Source organism: Aulonocara stuartgranti (assembly GCF_965226115.1).
Source record: "Aulonocara stuartgranti genome assembly, chromosome: 20".
Classification (NCBI taxonomy): domain Eukaryota; kingdom Metazoa; phylum Chordata; class Actinopteri; order Cichliformes; family Cichlidae; genus Aulonocara; species Aulonocara stuartgranti.
In genome coordinates, this window is record NC_138956.1 from 38,102,916 (window position 1) to 38,129,843 (window position 26,928).

The 26,928-nt window shown below is 48.4% G+C and overlaps 1 protein-coding gene across 1 annotated transcript; it reads right to left on the bottom strand.

The window, feature by feature from the left end:
* Positions 1-2,015: 2,015 nt before the first annotated feature.
* Positions 2,016-25,682, bottom strand: LOC309697837 (cryptochrome-1-like). Its single transcript, XM_082520019.1, has 15 exons — positions 25,510-25,682; positions 23,449-23,612; positions 15,890-15,998; positions 15,640-15,782; positions 15,304-15,488; positions 11,778-11,866; positions 9,896-10,036; positions 8,766-9,077; positions 8,319-8,470; positions 5,356-5,558; positions 4,858-4,956; positions 4,647-4,775; positions 4,469-4,546; positions 4,268-4,392; positions 2,016-4,044 (listed from the first exon to the last, which is right to left on the bottom strand). Exons 1-15 carry the CDS (start codon positions 25,534-25,536, stop codon positions 4,036-4,038), a joined length of 1,965 nt encoding a protein of 654 aa, XP_082376145.1. The 5' UTR covers positions 25,537-25,682; the 3' UTR covers positions 2,016-4,035.
* Positions 25,683-26,928: the final 1,246 nt, after the last annotated feature.

A 26,928-nucleotide genomic window follows, 5' to 3' on the forward strand; every position in this document is an offset into this window, starting at 1 on the left:
TTTCTTCCTGTTAAAAGGGAGTTTTTCCTTCCCACTGTTGCCAAAGTGCTGCTCATAGGGGGTCATATGATTGTTGGGTTTTTCTCTGTATCTATGAAGCGCCTTGAGGCGACTTATGTTGTGATTGAATTGAACATGTGCTCAATAGTGCAACTGTGCTCTCTCGCCACAAGCCCCCCCCCCCACAGCTGACAGCCTTTCCAACAGAGATGCTTCACAGTAAACTTGCACACGTCTGTGTCAGCGACAGGCAGAGGCACATCACACATGGACATCACTGACCAGAGGTCAGCCATGGAGAAACCCCACAGAGACTAACGTCAACCCTGTACTCACTCTACAAAACACAGCTTTAACATTCTGCCCGGTGTTTCCTTCAAACCAGAGCCACAGCACTGTCTGCCCAAAGACACCTCTGAAACACAGTCGGGCTGAAAGCTGAAAGGCTGATGTGTATGAGCCAAGTCACTTTCTGCAGTAGATGTCCTGCCTGTGCAGCTCCACGCTGCGACGTGAGGTGCGCGTCATGACTTACAAAAACGAGTGTTTACACTGGAGTTTAGTCAGGAACATTATTCACACCTGCAGGCTTTTGCTCTGTAAATGTAGCTCAGTGAGAGCTCCCAGAGTAAGGTCTGGGTCTTTCTCTGTATGTATTATTGTAGGTCCTGCTGACAATATAAAGCACCTTGAGGCGACTGTTGCTGTGATTTTGTGCTATATAAATAAAACTGAATTGAATAAAGGTAAACTCTGGGTCACATGTTTATCACAGACAGGTGTGTCCACATCAAAGAGCTCCTGGTTGCAGGTTTCTTCAGATCATCAGCCTGAAGGTGCTTCAGGTGTTTGAAATGAGGATGAGTGCGAGTGCAGATCTAACGTCAGGGCCAACAGGGCAGAGAAAATAACAGATTTACCCCTTCTTCACAGGGTAGGTCTTTAGCATCAGTTACCATGGTGATTTACCAGGAAAGACATGAGCCATGTTCACCGTCCTAGAATGACACTGGATGGCCACGAGTGCGTCTGGTGTTTGGGATCAGTGTGGAGAATGACAAGACGTTTTCAGGTTGTAATAACTTTAATTTCCTGCCATGAACTTGATCACAAAAAGCCTTTCACATCACGAGGAGACAGAAAGAGCAGAAGGTTACAGAGACGAAGGATGGCGTCCGTCTTCGCCTTCGCGAAGGGAAACCAAACATAACAAAGAGTGAGAATAAAAACTTGGATCAACTTTTCCCCCACAGTGATAAAAGCGATCAAACCTAACAATGTACAGACAGAGCTATAATACAGAAACACTACAATACTAAAGGCCCCCCCTCCCTCCCCGATATCAGCCCCCCACGTGACTGCTGAAGCCGAGGGCGCACGACCACGACGCACTAATGCCGACTACTGTACACCCGCCCCTCCCCTGGGTCCGGTAACGGTGCTGTGTGAAGCCCCGCCGCGTCTTCAGTTCTTCACCTGTGCGCTGGACATTTAACCGACTCGAGTCCACATTCTGATTTCAGCCTCACATGCTTTATATTCCTGTACTAGCCAGAAAAGAACTTTAATTTATCCTGTAAAACACCTCAAACACCTGGGCTCTGTGAGGGCGGGGCAATGCTGCCTCATTTCCCACACTTGTTTTATTAACACGTCAGATATCATCAATACCAAGGTCGGTTTGGGCATTTAGGTCAAACATATATTTTATTATCATTATTATTATTGTTAGCATTATTGGCCAACAACGCACACATAAATGCGACAAAGTTCCAAACAGCCAACTTGCTCGTCAGCGATCGCAGTTACACTGCTTAAACAAAAGGGGGCGCTGATATCAGAGGGCAGGCTGGGATGTTCTCTCCTGGCTAATCATCAAGAAGGCTGTGTGTGTGTGTGTGTGTGTGTGTGTGTGTGTGTGTGTGTGTGTGTGTGTGTGTGTGTGAGAGAGAGAGACAGAGATATGGACTATTGTTTTTTTAATGAACACTTTTCACAATAAAGGCCTCTGACTGTTCAGTAGAAGAAGACTTTTATTGTGAAACAACAGGAAGTGAGTTATCTGAGTTTACAGTTGTGGGTGTGATTACAGTTTAAATACAGATAAATTAGCCCGGATTCAAACTCACATGAAGCCTGGTCCTTACTCATGTAACTGTACGCAAATACAGTGAAATTACCAGATGTTTACAAGTATTTACTCTGTACTTTACTACGTTTCCTGTGGGAAAAAAGCATATTTACTGTATATATTTACTCTGTAATGACATGAGAAATACTCGGGTAATCACACTGTAAACTCAAAAGAAAACAGGGTAACTGTAATGAAACTGCGCAGTAATAACAGGTGTGCGTATCTTTGTGTATGTGCAGATCTTTGTTTGTGTGTGTGTAGCTGGTGGTGCTAACATCAGCCACCGATGCTGCTGTGTGGATTTTATCATACATTCTCTGAGTGGGAGTGGCGGTGCTGGTGGAGGGTGGAGGATCCCCACCCCCCTGGACGCCAGCGACCGTTTGTTTGTCGGCCATGAAGCAGATGTTGGGCAGATTTACAGTTTTAATGATCCCGAACAGCCGTGCATGCTTCACGTGTCCCTCCGTGCAGCGCCGCAGGAAACCGTGTGAGGAATGTTGTCTGTGACAGAATGAGGCTCGTTTGGGTCGCCCGTCTCAGCGCGTTGACTCAACTTGGTTTTTAGTCTTTTTTCCTTCATTTTTGTTTAGCAGGTTTTTGGTTTTTATAAGAAATCTTAGAAAAATGTGATGCCTTGGAGAGGAGTCTGAACGCAGCCATTAGCTCAACCACCACATCTGCAGAAGGAGGTGTGTGTGAGGGGAACAGAGAGGTGAAAATGTGACTGGCCAGGTCGGACCAAACACAAGTGCTAAAGCGCAGCGACCTCAGTAAAAATGTGGGAAAAGCTGCGAGGACGATGGTCCAACAACAGAAACAGAACAAGTCTCAGATCAGGACCTGAGTGTTCAGCCATGCTTCGCCTCCTCGTGCATGACGGCGTCACACAGAGGGCTAAACGACGCCATGGCACGAAGGCTCTAATCTAAGAACGTCACTGTAAACACGACTCAAAGACCAGGAACGGGCTCGGCTATAAATATATAGAGACCTCTGACACTTGTGACTTTAATGCATCCAAATTTCACTTGCATTCGATGTTAGCTGCCGATACGAGTGAGCACAAACCAGGCAGTCGAAGACGTTCCCACGAAGCCAGCGTCGGAAATAAAGGTAGTACGTGTAACATCCTGTTTTTCTAAACTGCTTTAAAAATGCTCAAAGTTAACTGGAGCATCACCAGGATGTGAAGAAACTCCACATCCAAAGCCCCAGCGTAGCGTGCGTGCGCATGTATGGAGCGGTGAGCCGCGCTCATTTACAGCGTGAAGACACGTGCTGGTGAAATGCTGCCCCAGGTGGTGAAAGGGGGAATCACAACCAGTGCCGTTAAGTAGGAGGTTTCGTGTTTATTAACCCGCTGCACCTCCAGTATTAAAAAAAGGCTTTATTTACACAGACAGGAAGTGAAGTTGGCAGGCTGCGTTTGGTGCTTCGGGTCACTCGTGTTACAGCTGCGCTCCTCTGGATGACCTCTTTGTTCGAGGCGTGGCTCGTGGGCGGAGCTTTAGCTGCGTTTCCCTGTTTAAGCCTGTTTGAGTAGAAGAAGACTCTCCGAAGCCTGTGACGAAGGCTCCGCGTCGTAGCCTGGCAGCTGCGTGGCGGTGGCTGCCGTTTAAGACAATAAAGTTTTTATTGGTTTATTTATTTTATTAGAAATAAAGTTTGAGGTCATTTGTTTCTTTGCACATTCCTCTGAGGTCAGAGGTCAACCGATTCGAGCCAACTGACACATTTTCACCTCTGTGTGCTCCCTGGGATTTTCTGTGTGTGAGGAAAAGTAGGAAGAGGAGGAGGCGCCTGTCTGGAGCTGCTGTGATTGGAGGACAGGCGGTGATGTCGGGCGTTCCTCTCTCTGCCGGCTCCATGGACTCCGCACGGTCTCTTCTCCATCTGCTCTAGGTTGCCTGCAATGAGACGAGACACACCTGGATTATTGGCAGGCAACCGAGCACGCCACAGGAGTTCTTCATATCTGCGGGGTGGAATGCCGCTCTCTCTTCCTGTTTCACACACGGCCTAAATTTCCCTCAACAAGGAATAAGTCCTGAAATACGGGATGCCTGGCTTTACGTGTCAGGACTGTTTTGGCAGCTTTTGGACAGAAGCTCTGCCGAGTGGTGGGCTGACCTCTGCGCTCTGTCGCTGCATCTTGTGCACGGAGCAGGACGCCGGCTCTTCTTCCCCCGACCCCTCACGCTCCGACTCGCGCTCCCGTTTCCCTGTGATGCCGCCCCGGGGGTGCAGGAGGAGTCCTGAAGGAAAAGGAGGAGAAAGGTCTGAGCCGAAGCTGACGTGAAACACTTCAAATGCTTCCTGCCCGCGGCGTACCTGGGTGCTGAGGCACAGCAAACTCGTGGTAGAGTCGGCTGCTGGTGTTCTGGCTGGTGTCTGGCACTGAGTGGTATCCTGCATCGCACACACACACAAACACACTATAAATACGACATCGTGCCACTAAACTGTGAATCTGACCTCAGTCCACACAGGAAGCTGCGGCGTCATGTACCATGCTGCTGCAGGCGCTGATGCTGCTGTCCAACGCCGCTGGGGCCGGTCTGTTCTTCGCTGTCAAAGTTGAGAAGGATGCTTCCGCTGCCATTTCCTGTTGGAACGGGGCTCCCCGACACTCCGGGCGCTGAAGACCACAGAAGAAGACGTGACTCAACAACAGAGCTGCCAGAGCAGCTGGAAGCTCGGACTGTGTCCAGAGGCCTTACTGTGTGAACTGTTGGTCCCTGGGTGCTGCTCTCCAGGGGAAAAGGCCATCATTCCTCCATTCCCGTTCCCGTGGGTGGACGGCACTGATGCCAGCAGACCTGAAAGACACACACACACTTATTACTCGTAACTTTGACAATTTGAAACTGTAATAAATCTGAACACTGCTGCTACACGTCACAGACATCAAACTACTGCAGGTTATTCCATCACATAAAACCTGTTTGGAGGAGAAAAACACTCCTGCAGAATAAAAACTAGGTTCAGCTTTGAATTCGTTTTTTTCATGTGCATCTCTCTTAAACTCCTGAAGCTACGACGACTCAAACCTCTGGAAAGAATCACATGAGTGTGTGAACTGAAAGTTTGCGCAGCACGAAGACAGAACTTGGCCTCATTAAATATTCTAAAGTTACTGATAGCTTTAGTTCCTGGAGCGACCGGGGCGTGCTGTGCTGTGGTTTAAGGCTAACGTTTCATGTTCTCTGATCTCGTACCCAGTCCTCTGTATCGGCTCAGCTGCTGGTAGATCTGCTTCATCCTCTCGATGTTGAGCCGGCTCGCCTCTGCGTGGTGCACCATGGGCTTCGGGTAATGGACTCCAATGATGCACTTGGCTGCCGCCTGCACAGACTCTGGAGCGTTCCACGGGTCGTAGATGAACTTAGCAGGAAAACCTCGGAGGACAGGTAAGTATCGTCTGGAAGCAGATGGAGACATTAGACATGCTGGCTTCTGTCAGCACGAGGAGGGGTACAAAGTGCATTGGGGTGGTGGTGATGCAGGGAGGTAAAGGGTTAAGAGGAAAAAATGTCATGTCTGAATGTTTCGGAGCTACCGTCTCAGATATGAGCTGAAATGTGTGTTTCCAAACTTTAGCTGCTGCTGTGTGAAGAGCTGGCTGAGGTTTAGGCCTGCAGCCGGAGCATGCTGGTCTGCAGCCCTTCGTGCTTACAAGTTTTAAGGAAGTCAGCTGCTGCAGAACGAAGCTACAAACAAGCACAACACTGCACAGTAAGGCTACAGGACATGAGTCAGAAGCACTGCGGGCAGTAACCATCACAGGGCGCTCAGAGAGACGTTAATGCTGCCAAACGTGGTGGAAAACCAGGGGCTGTGGTCCCAACAACATTTACTGTGAGCTGGTGTGACGGCAGCCACGCCACGCACACGCAGAGCGACGCTGCGAGAGCCAATCAGACTGCAGCAAGAGGTCAACATCTCACAACGTGCAGAAGATTCCTTGGACTGTCGTGGAAAGAGAGCCACCTACCTACTGCGCTTGGTCCGACCTTACCGAGTCCGAGGAGGGGACACAGGCGGGGCGGAGGAGAGGGGCGAGTGGAACTGTGGGAAGCGGCACAGTGGGGGCAGGCAGCGGTGCGGCCGTGTGGACGCACGCGTGCTCGACGGACGGAGAGCGCCGTGTCGTTAGAGACATCACTGCTGATTGGTGCCGCTAGGAAGACGTCTACTGAAACACGCCATTAGAAAGCACAAAGTTTTGAGCCCACCCGCCCAACCCCTCCCACCCCACCTGGACCAGAGCCGGCGTACGGTGGAAAAGATCTGCCATCGAGCTTCCTGTCCGTCCATCGCTCAAAGCTCTTCTTCGGTTTCATTCCTCACAGCTGAACAGAAGAGGAAGCTGAAGTTCTCCTGAGAGTTCGCCGTTGATGACAGAAGTCCTCCACCGTACCTCCCAGCTCTGGCCCCACCCTCCCCCAACCTTACCCCACCTCCATCCCCTTCAAACAGCAGTGGACTGAGAAAAGAGCTCAAATCTGCCCCCCCTGCCCCTCTGACTGTGGTGGTTGTCTTTTAAGTGGTCAGTGGGCCCAAAGCCTCTGCTGACTGTCCTCTCCCATCGCCACAGCGCCATACTCTGGGCCGGCACACTAGGGAGCCCCCTCATTTCACCAAAAGGGACCACAACCCTTTTGCCAGGAAGATCCGCGACCTGCCGGCAGCACGCGAGCCGATGGAGGGCGGCGGGTGGCGTGGGCAATAAGGGCTTCCTCTTCCTGTCATGTAATCTTTGATGATGTAATCTTCAATCTGCTGTCCACATTTAGTGTCACGGCTTTGGATTTTCACCTCACGCCTACACTGGCAGATATGCAGACATCTTTAAACATAAAGGGTGGGGCTGACTCTCCCTGCTGCATGTGGTTGGATGTTGGATGGATGTGACTGGGTGGATGATGGTCGGGGAAAAGCCTAAGCCTAGCCATGCGAGGGCTGCTTATCCTCTGCAGTCAGATCTGTATCTCTGATCTCGGCCTGTTTTTTACCCTACGTGATGCACATGTGCACTAGTGATCCACGCCATGTGTCTGAGTGAGCCAGCCGCCGCTCCAGCTCCGCCTGAGCCGCAGGGCTGCATTCACAAAAGCAGAGCGCCACTGAACATTTCACAAAGGGCCTGATGAGGGGCTTTGCCCAGTGCCTGGACAGTGGACCGGCTCGCGTGGCACGGCGCAGGTAACGAGTACCGGCGCCAATCGTGCTTCACTGCGATGGCAGAGCTACAGCTGGTCCAACGCCTCTCCTCACTACCCTCCGTGGAATGCTTCATAACGCTCTACCTAACGAATGCAGGCGAGGCGTTTGCATTTCCCTACCAAGCGGTCAGAATCCCTTTTGACGAAATGAGACGCCACCGAGTCATAAACCTGCTCAGAGGGTGCCGCTGGGGCGCGAGTGCCTCAGGGCTGCACAGGTACATGAAACAAACCGCCATCAACAACGTCCATCCACGGCAGCCCTGGCTGGAAGCGCAGGCTGCACCTGGGTGGAGGGGCGAGAGACCGGCCAATCACCTTAAAAGCAATCAGCTACAATCTACGAAGGGGAGAGGGACCGCTGAACTTTCCCCCCAACCCCCAAAAATCACAAACAGAGTGGAAGGAGGGGGGAGAGAGCAGCAGTAATGAACACGCTGCTGCAGGTACACGTCTACTGATGCATACATGTTCAGAGTCACACACACACACACACACACACACACACACACACACACACACTGTGAGGTCGTTAGCATCCTGGATCCCAGACTAAGTGCTGAGGTGTGAACAGACAGCTACAAACAGCTGATGACACACAGACAAAGACGAGGAGGGAAGGACGCTGGTTTGTTGACTTACCCTAAGATCTGGATGTCCCCTTTATCCCCCCATCTCTCTCTCCCCCTCTGCTGTCTTCAGCTGACCTGTCCCTGAGCTGACTGTGTGTGAGACACTGACGTCATCAGTAACTGGCAGGTTCCATCAGGTGTAACAGGTGTTACTTTTAAAACAGGTAAATCTGTCTGTGCTTCCCCTGTGACTCACTGCTCTCCTCTGATGACCCTCAACGCTCTAATATCTGTGCAGTCCTGAGAGACAGAGGGAGGAAGGGCGCCAACCAGGTGCGGGCTCAGCTGTTGGCACCAAGGGGCGATAGGAGGAAAGGTACCCACCTGATGAAGTCCCCGTTGGGGTCGGTGCGCCGGCCGAAGCCCACGGGGCAGTAGCAGTGGAAGAACTGCTGGAAGAATGAACTGCAGGACAGCCACATCCAGCTGCCCGCATTCACGCTCCAGTCTGCATCCAGCAGCAGCTCCTCAAACACCTGCAGCAGGTAACCACAGCCCATTAAAACAGGAAGTGCAAAAATAAGCCGACACCTGAGTGAGTAACATCACTTTGTTTTAACTCGGTTGTTTTTATTCCTTAAGCATGAACGGAAGTTACTGGCAAACGTGCCAAAATAATAAGGCCGACACGAAGAAGGAAAAACACCTACGACATTAAACCCTGACGCACAAAAATAAAGGCAGTAATGCGGTCAGCTGTTCCCGTCTGATTCATCGGCATGTTTCAGTATCGGCACGTCACCGCACCATGACCGCTTCCCATGTGCTCACCTTCATTCCTTCCTCCCAGCTTATCCACAGGTCTCCTCTGGTGAGGAAGCAGGCCACGGCATGCCGGGCCAAGTGATGAATCCACCCCTCCTGCCTCAGCTGAGTCATGATGGCATCGATCCAGGGAAAGCCCGTCTTCGCCTCAGCCCACTTGGCGAGCGCCTCAGGATTTTTGTCCCAGGGAATGCGGACGCAGATGGGGTTTCCCTCCATCTTGTCGAAGCGTGGGTTGTTGGTGGCGGCGGTGTAGAAGAACTCGCGCCACAGTAGCTGTCCGTAGAGCGAGAGTGGAGGAGAGCTGTTCTTCTTCACCTGCATCAGTAGAAACATCACAAAAGCATCGGGTTAAAAGCGTTCGGGGGGGTTAACTCTTTCAACCTCGGCCATCGGTTTTATAAAAGTGTTTCACTTCAACGACGTTCTGTTGATCACAGCAGTCAGTCACCGTTCGACCGTCTCAGTGGGTTCAGCAGCACCGACCTGAGCCCAGCGGTGATGTCACCGCCCTTTCGGTGGGGCCTTCATGCCAATATTTCATCTCTGATGGTTCAGATCTGACCAATCAGATCACTGCATCTGGCAAGTGCACTCATAGCTCACACCTGCACTGATATGCAATGATCTGGAAATAATAAAATGATATTATTCCTCTTTGGGAATCGCCTTGTTGGGCCAAAAATCCCATTTCATGTCAAACTGCGTTATATTTGGCGTGTCTCATAGATTCACAGATAACGTGTTTGTGTGACAGCCTGCCTTCTTTAGTTTTAGCTTCTGATTCAAATGTGTTGTAGTGTTAGGTTGTGTCTGCACACAACAGGCACAACCTAACACTACAACACTGGTTCAGAATGATTCAGAGGTCAGAGTTTAACATTACAAAGACCTCTGGACAACTGTTGCTCAAGAGCACTTCAAAGATTACAGGAACGTTTGTGAAGAAATGAGGGGTGGCTCAAGACTTTTGCACAGCATTGTCTCGTCTATGGAGTTCATTCGTACAGAAACAGAGTAGCAGATGGGCTCTGCTTCATACACGTCCATAAATGAGATCATCGCTGCGGTGCAGTCGCACCGATGCTTCGGGGCAGCACAAATATGCAACAGCAACGTGTGGGTCTGACGCAGACCTTGCGGTACAGGTCGGTGAGCTTGAAGTAGAAGAGGCGGCAGGAGAGGCAGCCGAAGCGCAGGTATGGGCTGAGGCCTGTTGGGCTGGCCAGCAGTGAGTTGGCGTTCATCCTCGGACGCTCGAAATTCGCCACCCACGCCTGGAGAGAGAGAGAGGGAGAGAGAAAGGAGGGGAAGTAAGACGGCCACGTTAAAGTATTCACCAAATCACAGGCGGCTGGTTTGGAAAGAAGCAGGGAGTGTTTCACATGTCTGTGAACCTGAACAAAAGACGTTTTCGGACAGACAAGAACATGACAAGAAAAGAAAGCGAACAGTGTTTGTTAGAGCAGGGCGATATGGCCAAAAATATTTATCACGATATATATTTGAAAATTTGCGATAACACGCAAGAGACAAAATACAACTCCACAACTTTACTAGCGCAAAAACCCATCCATTTATTTTCACTTAAACAAGCAGCTGTTTTTTATGTGCATTAAAGCTATATAAAAATTGAACAGTGCAAATGCAAATTCCTTGCTGAAGGTTTAACCAAAAGCCATTTCCAGTAGAAATGGGCTGACATATCCTGAGCATAACCATGTATAATATCCACCAAAGTTAAAAAGAGGTGCTTTGCAATATTAAACTGCAGTGTGCCAAATAAAAACGTCAAATACGTATTTTTTTGGACCATAAACTGCACGGGATTATAAGGCACATTAAGCGAAACAAAGCAGTCAGATAAATCAAATTTTATTAAACTCATTCTTCTTGCTTCCTCCACTTCTGTACCATTGATTCATTAATGTTGAATTCTCTGGCAGCTGCTCTATTCCCATGTTGCTGCAGTATATTAATGGCTAACCTCGTATTGTGGATGGATTATCTCAGTTGTTCTCCTGACTGAAGTTTGGTCTGTTTACAGCATCCTGCCATAGGATTGCATTTGTCTCTAACCATGATGAACCCTGAAGTTAACTTTTATCGAGTGGAAAAGTGTTAGTGTTCGTCCTCCAGCTTCACTGTTTATGTTATGCTAACATAGCTGTGTCGTTAGCGATCAGGTAGCACATCATTATATACCAGCTAGTCCAACTTCAGTAACCCTACAAACGTCACTGCTGTTTAGTTTCCTGTCTTATTATATGTTGGAAGTGACAGCAGAGCTGTACGTTTGAATTTGTTCAGAAATCTCTCAGTCAGAACATGCTATATCATGTTTAGGTAACTAGCAAAACTAGCGAGCTAACTTCCGCTAACTTCCTGCTAGCTTCTAACTCCGTTAAGTGTAATAAATCCTGTTTTCATGGATGCCTGGATGTTAAACTTAACTGTTACACCTGGTAAAGCAGCAACGCTGATCATTTTATTAAAGATGAAAGAATTTAGACAGTTTTTTAACTCTGATGCCGCAGTGTTCATTTGACTTTAGGACCTGAAGAGACGGAGTTTAGGACCCAGATTACTCCCAGATTTACGAGCACCTTAGTCCGACAAATACGGCAATAACGACGACCGCTTGCATGTTCCTTTCTCCCTTCTCATTCTCTGTCGCCGCCATGCTTTTTCGGCCATGTGCATATGAAAACAAAGGCCCTGCGCATGTGCATTTTACCCACATTCTATCGCCATATTTCATTTTCTTATCGTTGCCTAACATTGTACCGGTATTACCGTGAACGGTATAATATGGCCCAGCCCTACTAATGTGTTTACTGAAACAGATGAGTGCGCGTTTCTTCTGTTGTGATGCTGAAGATCTTTAATCTGCCCCATCAAAGATAACAGCCAATGAAAATAGGAGCTGCGTCACTCAGAAGTCCTCAGCGCTTCTGCTGAACGTCATCCCCTCAGAGCTTTCTATGACCACAGCCCACCATCAGCTGCAGTACCCACCTTTCTCTCCAGGTGGCGCTCTATCCTGGTAAGAGCCTCGGTCTCTCCTCCTGGCCACACGGCTGACGGCAGCCCCTCCGTGTCAAAGCCTGAAAGAGACGGTTCACCTTCATCATTGTCCTTAGCAGGTCAACCTTCCATAAACACACACAGCCAATCAGAACTCGGCACCCCACCCACCTGTCTCCCATCCCAGACCTGCTGGATTACCTGAACCTGCTCGCTGTGCCTTTAAGTCACACCTGCACAGGTGAAATTTAAACCCAAGGTACTCAGAGACACAAAGAAATAAGCTTCGACTGGTTGTTGGTAATGGTGTTGTGGTTCTTTTTTGTTTCTTTTGTTTTGGTTTGTTTGTTTTTCCATAACTTGTGTATCTGCAAATATACACATTCTGTATTTTTCATATGAAAGAAACTATACTGTGGTGGGGCTTGCTAATTTCTTGTTTTTGATTTATGTATGTTTTGTTTTGTTTTGCTTTACTTCATATGTTTCATATGTTGTTTGTTTAATTTAAGACAAAAAAAATAAATGAATGAGAGGTAAAACTTGAGGGGGTAGGGACAAATAAGTGAATACTTCAGCCTACTCCTTTTCAAACAAATAATGGAATGATATTTTGTAATGATTGTGAAGCCACATGTTTGAAATGCTTGAAATAAAAATGAACTGAACTGAACTGACTAGTTCAGGAACAAAAGAGCGATGCTCCGTCATTCCACGACCGCGTGGGTAAACGACCCGTCACAACCCTGTGGGTAAATGACCTCGCCATGACCCCGTGGTTAAACGACCCTGTGGGTAAACGACACCGTGGTTAAACGACCCCTTGATTAAACTAACCCGTCACGACCCCATGGGTAAACGACCCCGTCATTTCACTTCTGTAACCTCTTGAGAACGAGCTCAGAGTAAACGTCTGATTGGTTTGAAAATAAAGACTGAAGATGATTTATTTTCATGTTTTATCACCAGAATAAAAAGTTCAATATTTCATTTCTGGACTTTATTGACGTTATTGATCAGATCTGCTCAGATGCGGCCCGTCAGTGAACCTGCTGTAGGATGAAGCAGAAACCGAACCCACCGTGTCCCCACCTGCCAAACCCGAGGACGACTCGGACTGAGAGAGCGGCGTGGGCCTGACGCTACGACTCGTGACAGATTCAACTCTGAGTGAGGAGAAGTCATCAACGAGCACCAGAAGTTACTTAATTGGGATCAGATTAGAGTTATATTGGGCAGGTGTGCATCACTCTACACGTGACCTGAGCGGCAGCTGTGAGTGGCAGATGGAGGCGGAGCTTTGTGGAGCAGCAGGTTTCTTTGAATGGGGAGCAGACTGAGGATCAGCACGTTCATTCAGGAGCACAGAGCTCCTTAAATGTCTCAGGGTCAGGTGCTCCACAGCAGGTGCTCCACAGCAGGTGCTCCACAGCAGGTGCTTGCATGAATGGACAGAGACAGATGGCTTCACCCGACTCAGAGCTTTAAATTAGAGAGCAGGTGACAGGTTTGGGGTTTAATTATGGGAGGAGTTCTTCTTTCGGCATCAATCAGCTGACTGCAGTTTCTCCTTAAAGCTGAATGAGTCCAGAATCAGATCCACCAGGCTGGAAGCTCTTTTCCTGCGTTTAAAACAGCTCCAGCAGAGGGCGCTGCAACAAGTGTTTCATGTCTGTTTGTGGAGCTGCAGAGGCCTTCGCTCAGGCTCGGTGCCCGGGTCACACACAGGAACAAATAAAATATGACAATGAAGTCGAGGGACTCAGCAGAGAGGACAACTAAGCCAAAGCCCTGTTTGGGGTGGGCTGGTCCCTGTCGTCTGAGAAACAAATCAGTGTTTCAAAGTGAAAAAAGTTTCAGCCAAATATCTTTTATATTATTTCACTCCAGACACTCATCCAAAGCTGATGACACACATCAGCTTTGGATGAACGTGCAACACTCAAGAGCTTCAAGCGTCACAGCTTCACTCAGGAGCCACGTTTAAGGTCTCCTGGCCCTTACTTTGATTTTAAAACTCTCTGGGACAAAACCTGCAGGTGTGAAAGCAGCAGCTGACTGACGGACGCTGTGCAGGAACGCCATCAAACTGCACCGAAGCTGTGATGCACACAGCTGCCACAGGGGGCGCTGCAGGCCTGCTCAGCTACACTCAGTGTGAGAGAGAGTGCGTGTGTCTGTGAGAGTGTGTCTCTGTCTGTGAGAGTGTGTGAGTCTGTGTGTGTGTGTGATTTGATCATTGGTCGATTTTTATGGGCTCAAATTGTAGTCATAAATATTTTGTACTTGTAAATCAGGTTTGTATGCGTAAAAAGAATTTGTGTGTGTGTAAGCAATACGCGTGAAACTCTATTTTTCTTCCTTTCATCTGATTGGTCAATGTCATGTCAATCACAAATTTAACAGTCCAATCAGAGAACAGATGGGTTTGGCTGTTGGAGGGGTTCTTTTTTTGAACTGCAGGTCCTTGAAGGGTGATACAGTTTGAAGCTGGAGGATCTCTGTATAAATATCCGATAGCAGTCAGGTCCCCTAACTTTCCGCAGCTGTTAAAAGATAAAGTTGTGCTATATCAGTGGTTAGAAACACCATCATTACTTTAGGATTAGTTTAACACAAAGTCAGGGCTGACCCGGGACCATGGCTGTGAGTCACAATGCGCAGCATGAAGGTCCTTTCACATCGGACGTAACATGTGCTGCTAATGCTAACTGCTAACTAAAAGCAAAGGATCCAGAATTTGTTGCGCTGGCTGCTGAGCTCTGTGGGGTTTTACCTGTACTAGATGCACCTGCTCCTTGTCGTTTCTATCTCTGACTTTACGTCCTCTACAAGTGTTTCAGTTTTTTTATCTTCAAATGTTCAATAAAAACATGTATGCTAATTCAAAACAAAGAAAGCTTTGTAACTATCCCCACTAGTGAAGACTGTCATTTCCACAGCACTGCCTGCCCCCCAGAGCTCTGCAGCACTGTTGAAAAGGCTCTGGAGGTCCTTTTATTAAGCACGTAAACCTGTGACACAAAAATCACCAAACTCGGACCGCCACAGACAGAAAAAGCTGGGCTGGCATGTAAAAGGGCATTTACTCCCTTCAAGGACCTGAAGCTCCATAAAGCACCCCTCCAATAGCCAAACCCATCTGTTCTCTGATTGGATTGTTAAATTTGTGATTGACATGACATTGACCAACCGGATGAAAGGAAGAAAAGTAGGGTCAAAATTCATACTTGTAACCTGAAACTTCAGTGCAGAATTTCACACGTATTTTTTGGCCACACACAGATCTTTTTTACGCACACACAAATTCTTTTTACACATATAAATCCTGATTTACAAGTACAAAATATTTATGACCACAATTTGAGCCCATAGATCTTCGCCTGTTTGTTGTTGGATTTTGGTTTTAGGGCGTGGATGAATAAGTACACGGAGATTCTGATTGGTGCTTCAACTACGAGAAACGCTGTCGGCCATCTTTGTGGTTGTTTTCTCGTGAGTGTGTTTGATTTCTCACCAAGCTCCTCCAGCGAGGGGACGCCGTACTTGTCCCCGTGGTCCTCAAGGACGGGCGTGACGCAGTGCCCCATCAGTGTGTCCGTCAGCATCTCCACAGGCATCTCCGGAGGATCCAGCCGGCTGATCAGAGTCTGGAAACGCTTGTAAGTGAGCGGAGGCTGCCCGCCGTTCAGCTCGATGATCCTGCGGAGAAGCAAAGAGGAATCTCATGACACATGACCGTGATCATGTGACCTCAGGCTCCATGACGGTTTGAAACAACCCTCCCTGAATGTCCTTACAGCGTCGCTGTGTTCTCAAGGATCCGCGCTGTTGTTAAATAAAGCTCACTCACTTGTCAAGGTCATACAGGGTGTGCGATATTTTGACGATGACCTCCACGCCCGCCTCCATGGCCAGCTTCTTGATGGCGGCGTCTCTCTCCTTCCCAAAAGGCTCTGAGTCGTATTCAAAGGTCAGCCGGGAGATCTTCCACTCCTGAGAAACACAGAGAGAGGATTCCCAACAGGCTGCAGGAGCAGCAGAGCAGAGCGCCCTGGTCACATGTCTGCCCTAACCCCGGAGTAGGATTTCCTGCATCTCACCTTAAAGAGCCGCGGGAACACGTTGGCTGGTTGGCCCCTGATGACGAAAAGGCGAGAGTTGAGCTTGCGAAGGCTGGCGTCCAGATCCTCCAAACACTGGAGAAGAAACCTGAGGAGAGACAGGAGGACAGAAACGAGATGCATGACAAAGCGAAAATCATTGACCCTCATCTAGGACGGGAACCCAGGGATTCCCAACACCTGCGCCCCTGCCCCGCTGGGCCGCGAAGCTGGAAATGCCCTCTCAGAGTTATCCACTACAAAAACACTTTAGTAATAATTACAGCTCACAGGAAGATGCTGGATCCTACAGGTGAAACTCGCGCTTTTAAAACCCGACCCAGATAAAAATCATTTCGCTGTAATGAGACAGGCTATGATCCACAAATCCTCTCAGCTGCCCCCTCTAGGGGGCGCCACAGCGAAACCCTGAGAAGTTTCTTGGTTTTTGGAAAAGAAAGCATGCATTCATGTGTGTAGTGTCTGAAGCTGATGAGCTCTGAGGGCGTGCTGGGGTTCTGATCAGGTGTGACTGCAGGTCCAACAGACCAGACAGAGTCTGATCGTTACAGCTCCGTCCCCCCGTCTGACCCCATCGTTAAACCGCCAAAGCTCTGCCTGCTCCCAATCTGTGTGCGGCGGCACGTGAGCGCCTGCACACACTCAGCCAGGAGGTTTTATAATCACCGTCTGCTCTTTTTATAGCTCGGTTCAGTCTGCAGCCACTCGGGCCTCCGAGCAACATGATGCCTGATTTCAGGAGAATAAACCTGCCCGACGTTGACTTTACAACGAGCGCAGAAACGGCTCGACCAAGGCCGCAAAACCAGCGCAGTCATCAGATTCAGTCAGTCAAACGCAAAAGTCCCCCGGACCTGATGTCCAAGAACGACTGTGAGCGAGCTAAAGACGACGGTGCTCACACAGCACAGCGCTGTGGTTTCTCTGCAGTCGGCGCTCATGTGTGCAGGGACTCAGAGGCTCAGTGCAGCCCTCAGTGTGGCCTCCGTTATTCTGTGCCTGAATCCATGGAAGTGAAACACGTTCTGATCACTGAGGTTTCTGCGTTTTCAGATGGTGAGAATAAAGAGGACAATGACCAAAACAGTGAAGAGGCTACGAGCCCGAGTCCTGACCCTGAGCCACGCGTCTGCAGTCACAAAGACAAATGGCAGAACGGCGCCCCCTGGAGGAGGAACACTGACAGTAAAAGACTGTTCTGAGGAAATCCTCATTTCCATCTGACTGGATGAAAACCAGCCAGACGCTCGGCTCCTTCGTGCCATCAGCTGTTATGTGTGCACACGTGAGCACCCTCATGAGCGTACACGTGCAGAGAGTGAACCTGTATGACCACGTGCACTCAAGCAGGCTGGTATCTTTGATGGGGAAGCTCGCACTGCTGCTCACGTACATGCTGGTGAAAACACAGGGAGGCGCTGTGTGTGTGTCACTGTATGTATGTGTGTGTGTGTGTACAGCCATCCTTATATAACTGTTCTGGCCTACATCTGTCAGAGCAGACACACTCAGCTTCGACCGCTCCACAACACAATCCCTTAGCCCAGTAACCTCATTCCTGTCGCACACACACACACACACACGCGTGCACACAGAGACACACACACCTGTAATGAGTCACAGGCTGAATCGAGAGCAAATAGAAACACTGTCCTGACTGGATGAATTTGGTGCTTTGACACTTTCACGCAAAACCTTCAGGATAATTATCATGAAATAAATCCAGACGTTGTGTTTTCCCCGATTCCTTCAGCACGAGTCACTCTGCAGGCTCACACTTTAACACTTCAGAAGATCTGATCAGCTGGAGGCCTGAACGGCTCACAAACTGTAGAAACCTCATCAGGTGTTGGAGCTTTGTGCGTAACATCATTGTTGTCCAGGAGGTGTGAGTTTTAGAGCATTTGTTTCTCTGTCAGCAGTAACAGCAACACAGACACTACAGGAAGTCAGGTGACAGAGTGAACTCTGACATGATCACTCTCATCCTCCATAGTCCGCTCAACGCCACAAACACGTTTAAGAGCACAAAGACCCTCCCACTGTGTTTGGGTGGGCTCATGTGCTGTAGTGCGTTGGCTGTATCTCTCCAGCTCTGGTTGGAGTTCCCAGGCTTGGTTCAGTAAGGATGAATTGTTTCAGAAATCTCTCAGTCAGAACATGCTATATCATGTTTAGGTGGAAGCTAGCGAGCTAACTTCCTGCTAACTTCTAACTCTGTTAAAAGTAATAAATTCTGTTTTCATGGATGTTAAACTTAATTGTTACACCTGGTAAATGGCCTGTATTTGTATAGCGCTTTTACCCCAAAGCGCTTTACACACCCAGTCACCCTCACATTCACTCTCACATTCACACACTGGTGGAGGCAGCTACGGTTGTAGCCACAGCTGCCCTGGGGCAGACTGACAGAAGCGAGGCTGCCATACAGTTTGTGACGCCGCAGTGTTGGTTTGACTTTGGGACCTGAAACAGACGGAGTTTAGGACCCAGATTACTCCGCGAGGCTCCAGACTACGGCAGCTGTAATGCTCCGACAAGCAATCAAGCGGTGCAGCTTCGTAGCTTAGCAACGTCATACTAAAACATTTTTGACAGCTCTGCGTGTCGTGTGCTACAAAATCGGTTCGTGGTCAGTAAGCACAACCAGAATTCACACATAAGGCTCACTGTTGATTTGTGAGAAAATTAAAGGATTTTAAGTGCGCCTTATAGTGTGTAAAGTACGTTCTACAGAAGATATGATATGGATTTTAGGCCATATCGCCCAGCTCTACGAGCACCATCACAGACCTGAAACAGATCAGGACTCATTCTGGAAAGCTTCGCAGCCCATAAGCAGCAAGTCCAGTTTGACAGTATGGCAGCTGTGTTTGACGAGTAGAGCTCGCTGGCTCTTCATCAGGGAGAGGGAGACTCAGGCCTGATGGAGTAGCCGCCAGCCTCACTCAGAGGGAATGCTCGGCATGCCCGACGCTTACGTAGTTTAACAGACTGTTATTTAGTTTGATGCTCCTTTATCTTTTCCTGCTCCTCCAGCATCGATCAGCTGTGTGTACGATTGAATAAGAGCCACGTGGGAAAGCCTCCCCTCATGTAGGTCACCATCACATAACCGCTCATAAGTTTACCGCACTGGCACACTAACCTACATGTCTGCACAGACTCTCACATTTCCCTGAAAATGGCAAAATATCTGGTCCCACATTAACAGGCCACTGCTCAGCCTCTGCACTCACACGGCGCTGGTGCACGCTGACTGCTCCGCCTCTTCGGTCCTTCGCCAACCAAGCAGAACCAGAACCGAGCGGGAAACTTGAGCACGTTCGAGGACTTTGAAAACAAGTGTCTGAGCCTCTTACTGTGAGGATGATGGTAATGTCAGAAAAATCTCCATGATCATCAGAAAAATAAAAGCCTGTAACAGAAGCGTATCGATAAAAATGAGTCCATATACAAAATGTGACACTTTCTTTACTGTTTATAGATTTAATCTTAGGAAGACCCCCCCCCAAAACGTCGACTTACATCCTGGACTTTTAGGGATGGCGTGACTTTTTACACACATTGAGATATAAAGGGAGCTTTAACATGAGCCAGTTGTGACTGATTAATAAATACAAAGAGGACTGTAGTTAAATGAAAGCTGCAGAACGGGTCGTGGATGTGCCGGTGGGTTTCTGGCTGAGCACAGCAGGGGAGGCAAAGCTGAACACAGTCCAGAGAACCAATGCCAACAAATAAAGAGTGAAATGTGGAGCAGAGCAGCAGCAGAGCAGCAGCAGAGCAGAAGTGAGCTGAAGAGGAGGAGAGGAGCCACGGAGGAGCAGTGTGAATGAGACGCTGCAGGCTGGTGAGTGTGAAATCTCTCAGCAGCTCAAGTGCATAATTCAAGCTATGGTGGCTGCTACAGGACAAACATGTTTTAGTCTGACACGTTAAACTTGGCCCTTTAATGACCACCGGCGTGCTTCTGAATCTGGATCCACCCCCAAGTGTTTTTCCCGGCTGTGTGGGCTGGCAGTCTGCTGTTTACCTCAGCTGTCAATGCACGTGAGCAGCGTCCATCTTTCTTTACACAGTCAGAAGCTCACTTCTGACCAATGACAGCGATACTGAGGTGTGCTTTTGAGGACTCGCTGAATCAGTAAGCACTATTGTTAGCCCGCGCTAGCCTCTGTTCGCCCGCGCTAGCCTCTGTTAACCAGCATTAGCCTCTGTTTGCCCGCGCTTGTCTCTGTTAACCAGCATTAGCCTCTGTTTGCCCGCGCTTGCCTCTGTTCGCCCGCGAACAATCAAACTGTTTATTGGGGGAAAGAGTGACTTCTATGATACTACAGCCGAATATTAGCTGTTATAATGTTAAATCGTAACCAGCAGTGGTTGTTCAGCTGGCTCTCTGGAGACGTTTTATCCAGATGTCTGTGCAGGCTCGTCATCCAGGTCATGGGGGTCTAAGGAGCTGCAAGAGAAAGTGACTGGACTTAGAGTTTCTTGAAGACGTTTAATCCAACAATAAAATATATGATCCTTTAGTCTGAAGATGGCACACAAAGCCTACAACCTCTTCTCCATCACCTCTGCTGGATGGTCAACGTTATTAGTGAGAAGGGAGATGTCCTTCAAATATGGTGGGGGAACATGGCGGCTTCCACACACTGCCAAGTATTTTGCCTATATTAAGTATACGTTGAATGAATGAGTTTGTTGGGAGAATAATTACACACTAATCTATGTATAATTATGAGCACAGGATCCTTCTTCTCTTAAATATGTGATTGACACATGTTTGTTATAATCTGTGTTTATTGGTGGAAAATATAAAAACCTTTATGATCTGTAAAGAAGTCGTTTGTAAAACTGATTTAAGTGTTTATTCTGTCAAATCTTAGGACGTTTCAGCTTAGTCTGGTTTGTTTAAGTGAAGCTTGCAGCACAGATTAGATCTGGGTTAACAGTAACCTACATCTCAGGCAGCTCTCTGGTTTCAGCGTATGTTATCCAACGTGATCGTCTCTGACCTCTATACGAAGTCCTGCAGCACACAGAGGATGTGGGTCGGGAACACAGAAAGCTTCAGAGGGTTCTGTTCCATCAAGTTTACTTTCAAACATGCTCATTCAGGAGACGGAGCCATTTAATCCCGGTGTGACTCGAGGTTTCAGGTAAAGATAACGAAGCTAATGGGATGATGGGCTGCCATCACAGAGCTGCAGGTGTCACAGCAGCTGAACAGACATCTGCTGGCTCTCATTCATCTTCTCCCAAAGCAGGACATTAAAGCTCAGAGCAGCTCATAATAGAAGGCTTCAGCGACGGCGCACTTCTAAGCCACGGTCTGCAGATTTAGTTTAAGACGCGAAAACAAAACCTCAACAAAATAAGCTTCTCCCTTCAGAGTCCACATCCCCTCAGCTGCAGCACAACCCTGCGAGTCCTTCTGCTTCTCCTCCCCTTACGACTGACTCAGAAAAACCTTAAATGTGTTTGTTGGTCACATGAACAGAAATGGCAGGAAAACGCAGATTTTAGCTGTAGCAACACAAACTCACTGCTATTCCCTCTGCTGCCCCACCGGGAATCCTTTGGAAATTCTCCAGGTTTTCATCCCAGGTCCCTGCATCATGTCTCAGATTCAAGGCAGACTTTGATGCCACGCGATCATAAAGTGAATATTCAACACAGGAAAGTACGACAGCTTTAAGAACTGGTGTCTGAAAATAAGAATAAAACCTGTCTCACTGGCATCAAACACACTATCAGGGCAACCGTGGCTCAGGGCGTTGGGAAGCTCAGCTGTAACCGGAAGGTTGCCGGTTCGATCCCCCTGCAACACACTTCACCTACTGGTGTTGGCCAGAGGGGCTGATGGCGCGATATGGCAGCCTCGCTTCTGTCAGTCTGCCCCAGGGCAGCTGTGGCTACAACTGTAGCTGCCTCCACCAGTGTGTGAGAGTGAATGAACAGTGGAATTGTAAAGCGCTTTGGGTGCCTTGAAAAGTGCTATATAAATGCAATCCATTACTACAGGGAGTGCAGAACTATTAGGCAAATGAGTATTTTGTCCACATCATCCTCTTCATGCATGTTGTCTTACTCCAAGCTGTATAGGCTCGAAAGCCTACTACCAATTAAGCATATTAGGTGATGTGCATCTCTGTAATGAGAAGGGGTGTGGTCTAATGACATCAACACCCTATATCAGGTGTGCATAATTATTAGGCAACGTCAGAATGTCAGAAATGTATATTTGTGAATGTGGAGATGTTATATTGGTTTCACTGGTAAAAATAAATAATTGAAATGGGTATATATTTGTTTTTTGTTAAGTTGCCTAATAATTATGCACAGTAATAGTCACCTGCACACACAGATATCCCCCTAAAATAGCTAAAACTAAAAACAAACTAAAAACTACTTCCAAAAACATTCAGCTTTGATATTAATGAGTTTTTTGGGTTCATTGAGAACATGGTTGTTGTTCAATAATAACATTATTCCTCAGAAATACAACTTGCCTAATAATTCTGCACTCCCTGTATTAGCAGTTTCTGCGTGGACTCTAAACTCCATCTTTTATTAATATTTATTCATTTTCATTAGTTTGAATGAAAAATGTCCGTCTGGGAATTTCTGGAAAGTTTCTGGAAATCCATGAGAAACAGTCACAGAGCGTCACCCATGTGCACTTCCTGTCTCGATGCCGAAACTGCTGACCAGTTTACACTTTTAGCATTGCAGTCAGCTGGATACGAGCGGGTCACTGCCTTCAGGGTGGATCGTGCTGCGCGGCGACCAAGAATAGCAGTTCAACCCCGCCGGTCTGCACGTGAAGCCAAGCGGCGAGCAGCTTGGTCTGACCACACGCAGCCTGGACAGCGATCCTCTAACCTACTTCTGCTGTAACCTGCTCATCGCGCCGGCTGACCTCCTTTCCTGGGATTATGCAGAAGTGAGCGACTGTGAAAGCAGCTGAGCGGGCGTCTCCGGGTGAAACCCGGCGCAGAGAGACCACCGACCCATGGAAAAAAACGTCTGCCGTTAAATAAAACTCATGTGACTGACATCAGAGAAACGCTGACATCATGCTGCGCCTTAAGGAACTGCAGCTTCGCCCAGCACCGATCTGCTCATTTCCTCCTGCTGGACTCATAACGACAGGACCACCAGATCGTCATGGAAACATGTCAAGTTTGTCAAACGCACGCGGAACAACGAGCAGCATGATTCCAACACCTCTGCTGTTATCAGGAAGGATAAAGAGGTGATTTCTGTCCTTACTGAAGAAACAGCGAGATGATGCTCCGCAGAGAAGCATGAAGTGCTCCTAAACAACACGCCGCTCTCTCGCCGCGTGTTTCTCAGTAAAGACATGAATGATGGAAAAACAGAAACTATTTAAAAACATCCATTTTAAACTCAGTTTCAGCATCAGATCATTTGAAGTCCAGTTAACTTTAATGGTTAAAATCGCGTCCTGATAGGACTCAATAACAGATTAATAACTGATAATCTGATTGTAACTTAAATCCTCTTACCTCCACCTGTTGACCCCGACGTTGGACGAGCCCGCGAACCACGGGTCCAGGAAGTAAACGCACCGCACCGTGGACGCCCCTTGGACCGCCTCCCGCAGAGCTGGGTTGTCGTGGAGACGGAGGCCCTTCCGGAACCAGTGGATGGAATTTAGGGCCATTTTATTCTGAAAGGAAAGAGGAAACAGGAAGAAGCTTCGGTGAGTCTACTGAACCGAGCGGTGGGAGGCGCGTCTCGGCGAGCAGTGGCGTGGGATGGGCCCACAATAGAAGCAGGCTTTTACTTTCTGCTGTGGGTAGAAACAGTCACAACAAGCTCAAAGCACAAGGTTAAAAAATCTTCAAACCTTTTCCTGTTTCCTCACTTCCTGTCGTACCTCATAATCTGATATTGAGCTCGGTGAGTGCAGCTCACTCATCACAGAGTTCTACAACCAATCAGACTAAAGAGCTGAAGGGCGGGCAGCACCGACCCCCTCCATCGCACCTGTCCCACAGGTGCTCGCAGGATCTGTCAGCTGCGAGAGAAACGGTGAGCAGAGTGTTTACCTGCTGAGAACTTAACCCGATTACTGACACTGAAACATCAAAGCAGCAGGTGAGCTTTACCTGCAGCGCGGACAACTTTTACTGCCTTTTGTTTCGTCTGAGCTCGTCTTCAAAGGTGAACTCGCCGTGCTCAACAAAAACTCAGCGCCTCGAAGATTCACGACAGACTCAGAGCGCACACAGAGCTGTGAGACATGGACGCACGGTTAGCGTGTGGTGTTTGTCTCCACACCTGGACGTTTGCTGCACACCTAACACTGCACACCTGTTTATCACACACACGCCATTATTTAGAATGTGATGTAAACAGTGTCATCAGCGTGGAGGAGATATTTCAACCAATCACCAGCTGGAGGCTCGCTTCAGAGGTTGAGTCGTAGTGTGGTGGGCTCATTTTCACTGAGGACACAGTTTTACAAAGATGCGTTTCTTTGTTTTTTAAATATTTTGAGTGTTTTTTTGTTTTTTTTTTACTGTTCTGCATGAAAAACATACAGACGACACCAAACACCAGAAAACAAGAGCAGCCAATCATCGCTCAGTGAGTCCAGACTGCTTCCACGCAGGCTGATTTGAAATAAACGTACAAAGACAAAACTTATTGAGGTCAGATGACAAGCCAAGCTGTCCCCTCCCCCAGCTTTAAGCAGCATCATCACACTTTCAATATCAAGAATATTAACAATGATGACGACACTCCCAGGGTGCACCTGGGTGAGGGAGTGCCGCTGGGCTGCAGGTCGGAGCTCCTGCTGCTCCTCCTCCAGATGTCCCAAACACACTAGATTATAATCTGAGCCTGGTCTGTAAACTTTCCAGCTGTGCTGCGGGTCTGCACTATGTGCGGCTTCAAGGATCATCTCTGGGGCGAACCTCCTCCTGTGCAACCCGCAGCGCCGCTCCGACTTCTTCCTAACAACAACACAAACTTCCCACTGACCCACTTTCCCCCCGACTCAATCAAACCATCAGCACACCGACCCCCGATCAGCACACCGACCCCCGATCAGCCAGCACAGGAAGCTGCTGGTTCAGAGATCAGCTGTGGGATCAATCCTGGGATCCAGGTTGTGACGACTGCGGTCAAAGCTCCGCTCTTGTGATTAGTCGGCGGATCTCAGACGTTTCTGACCTTCAGGATGTCCAGCGGCTCCAGCCTGAACTTCTCATCCTCACACTCAGCCCACGCGATGAAGATGAAAACATAAACGCTGAAGCTTTCGGCACGCCAACAGGCTGAGATGCGTTCACGGACCCTCCAAATGGAAATTAGGTCACGGAGTTTTTTTGTGAATGGGCTCTCCGCCTCAGCGCAGCTCCGGCTGAATAAAACCGGTGCGAATCCAAACCACATCCACCTGTCCCTCACACACCGGGGAGACCCCCCACACACCTGCCCGGGACGGCACACCCGATACGGCCCCAGAAACGGGGTCACTGGAGCGGAGCTTATGTAACCGGTGGCGCTGTATACGCCGACCTCCGTCTCCCCCCAACCCGCACCCACCCGCTCACCTTGTGCTGGCTCCCCGGAGGTGACATCTATGTGAGGCCCAGGGACGGGAGCATGTCTTCGGGCAGAGCGGGGAGCTGTGCCGGGGTATAAGTGTTTGCGCGCTGGGTCCCTCTGACTGTCTGCACCTCGAGCCGCTGCTGCGCTACTTTGTTTCATAACACTTTGGCTCAGTGCGCATGCTCCGCCCTCTTACCCACAGCTCAGGCTGCGTTCATGGAACGATGGAAAAAAAGTGCACCGAGAAAATAAATGATTAAAGTCATAAAATAAATGAGGGGTGGTCATCAGGAGGAGCTGAAGAGACGCTGCAGAAGCTGCCCAGACTCAAAGACTCCAAGTCAGGAGGGTGGATTTCTACAAAGGAGTGTCTTGTTGTCTTGTGATGGACAGGTGCGAGGTTATCGACGGTTCCAGCCTCGTACAATAACGATGCTGTATTACACACCACATCAGTTAGTTTCACACGAGGCGTTTATGGAGGACACAGCAGCTCGTCCTGAAACCACAGCTGTCATCTCCACATTTCCACTAATAAGCCGTCGTCCTATTCTTTCCTACGGCACTGGAATGCAACACAAGCACTGTTGAACGCGCATGCTGACGTGCTCCAAATCCGGGCTTCCTCAGTGGCTGGTTAGCAGTGACGTGCTCCACGCCGAGTCACGTTTATTAGGCGTGGAGATCCGGAAGTCCATTTAAGCTGGGCAGACGCTTGCTGTGTCCCAATTCAGGGTCTGCACGCTTGAAGTACGCGCACTACGCGTACTACGTACGGTGCGTACTATAAGTACGCGAAGTGCGGAAATGAGAGGCTTGTGAAATGGGACGGTATACGCTTCGTCGCGCTGTTCAGGTTGCCTAGCAACCATGATACTAACCGCGAGACACGTTACATACAGCTTTGTGTGACAGAAATGAAGGAGAAAAATGTTTTGTTGGTCATTAATTTTTGTCATGACATCACTTTGATTAGTTGAGTATCTGAGGCTGAGACCACAGGACTGTAAACATGATTGTTGGGCTTCATTTCTGTGCTGAACACTCATTTTAAGATTAGCTAGTAAATAACAATCAGCTAATGTTGTTCATGAGACTAAAGTCATCTCACTGTGGTGATGTAAATATAATATGGCCAATATTATAGTATTGTCAGATTATTATGATGTATGTATATACATACACATACATATATACACATATATACATACATATATATATGCATACACACACATACATATATATATATACATATATATATATATATATATATATATATATATATATATATATATATATATATATATATATATATATATATAGGGTGCAAGATGCTAGCAGGCAAGGCATACATGGAACGCCATAACCAAGTGGCCGGCATAGTGTACAGGAACATCTGTGCCGAGTATAACCTAGAAGTC

What these genes read in the sequence shown, in the direction of transcription:
- LOC309697837 (XM_082520019.1), bottom strand. Translation starts at nt 25,536, where the DNA reads ATGTCACCTCCGGGGAGCCAGCACAAG. An exon ending in TCACCGACCTGTACCGCAAG is followed by an intron (nt 9,078 to 9,895) that starts GTCTGCGTCAGA and finishes CTACTGATGCAG; the next exon opens with GTGAAGAAGAACAGCTCTCC. An exon ending in GAGCCGATACAGAGGACTGG is followed by an intron (nt 4,957 to 5,355) that starts GTACGAGATCAG and finishes TGTGTCTTTCAG; the next exon opens with GTCTGCTGGCATCAGTGCCG.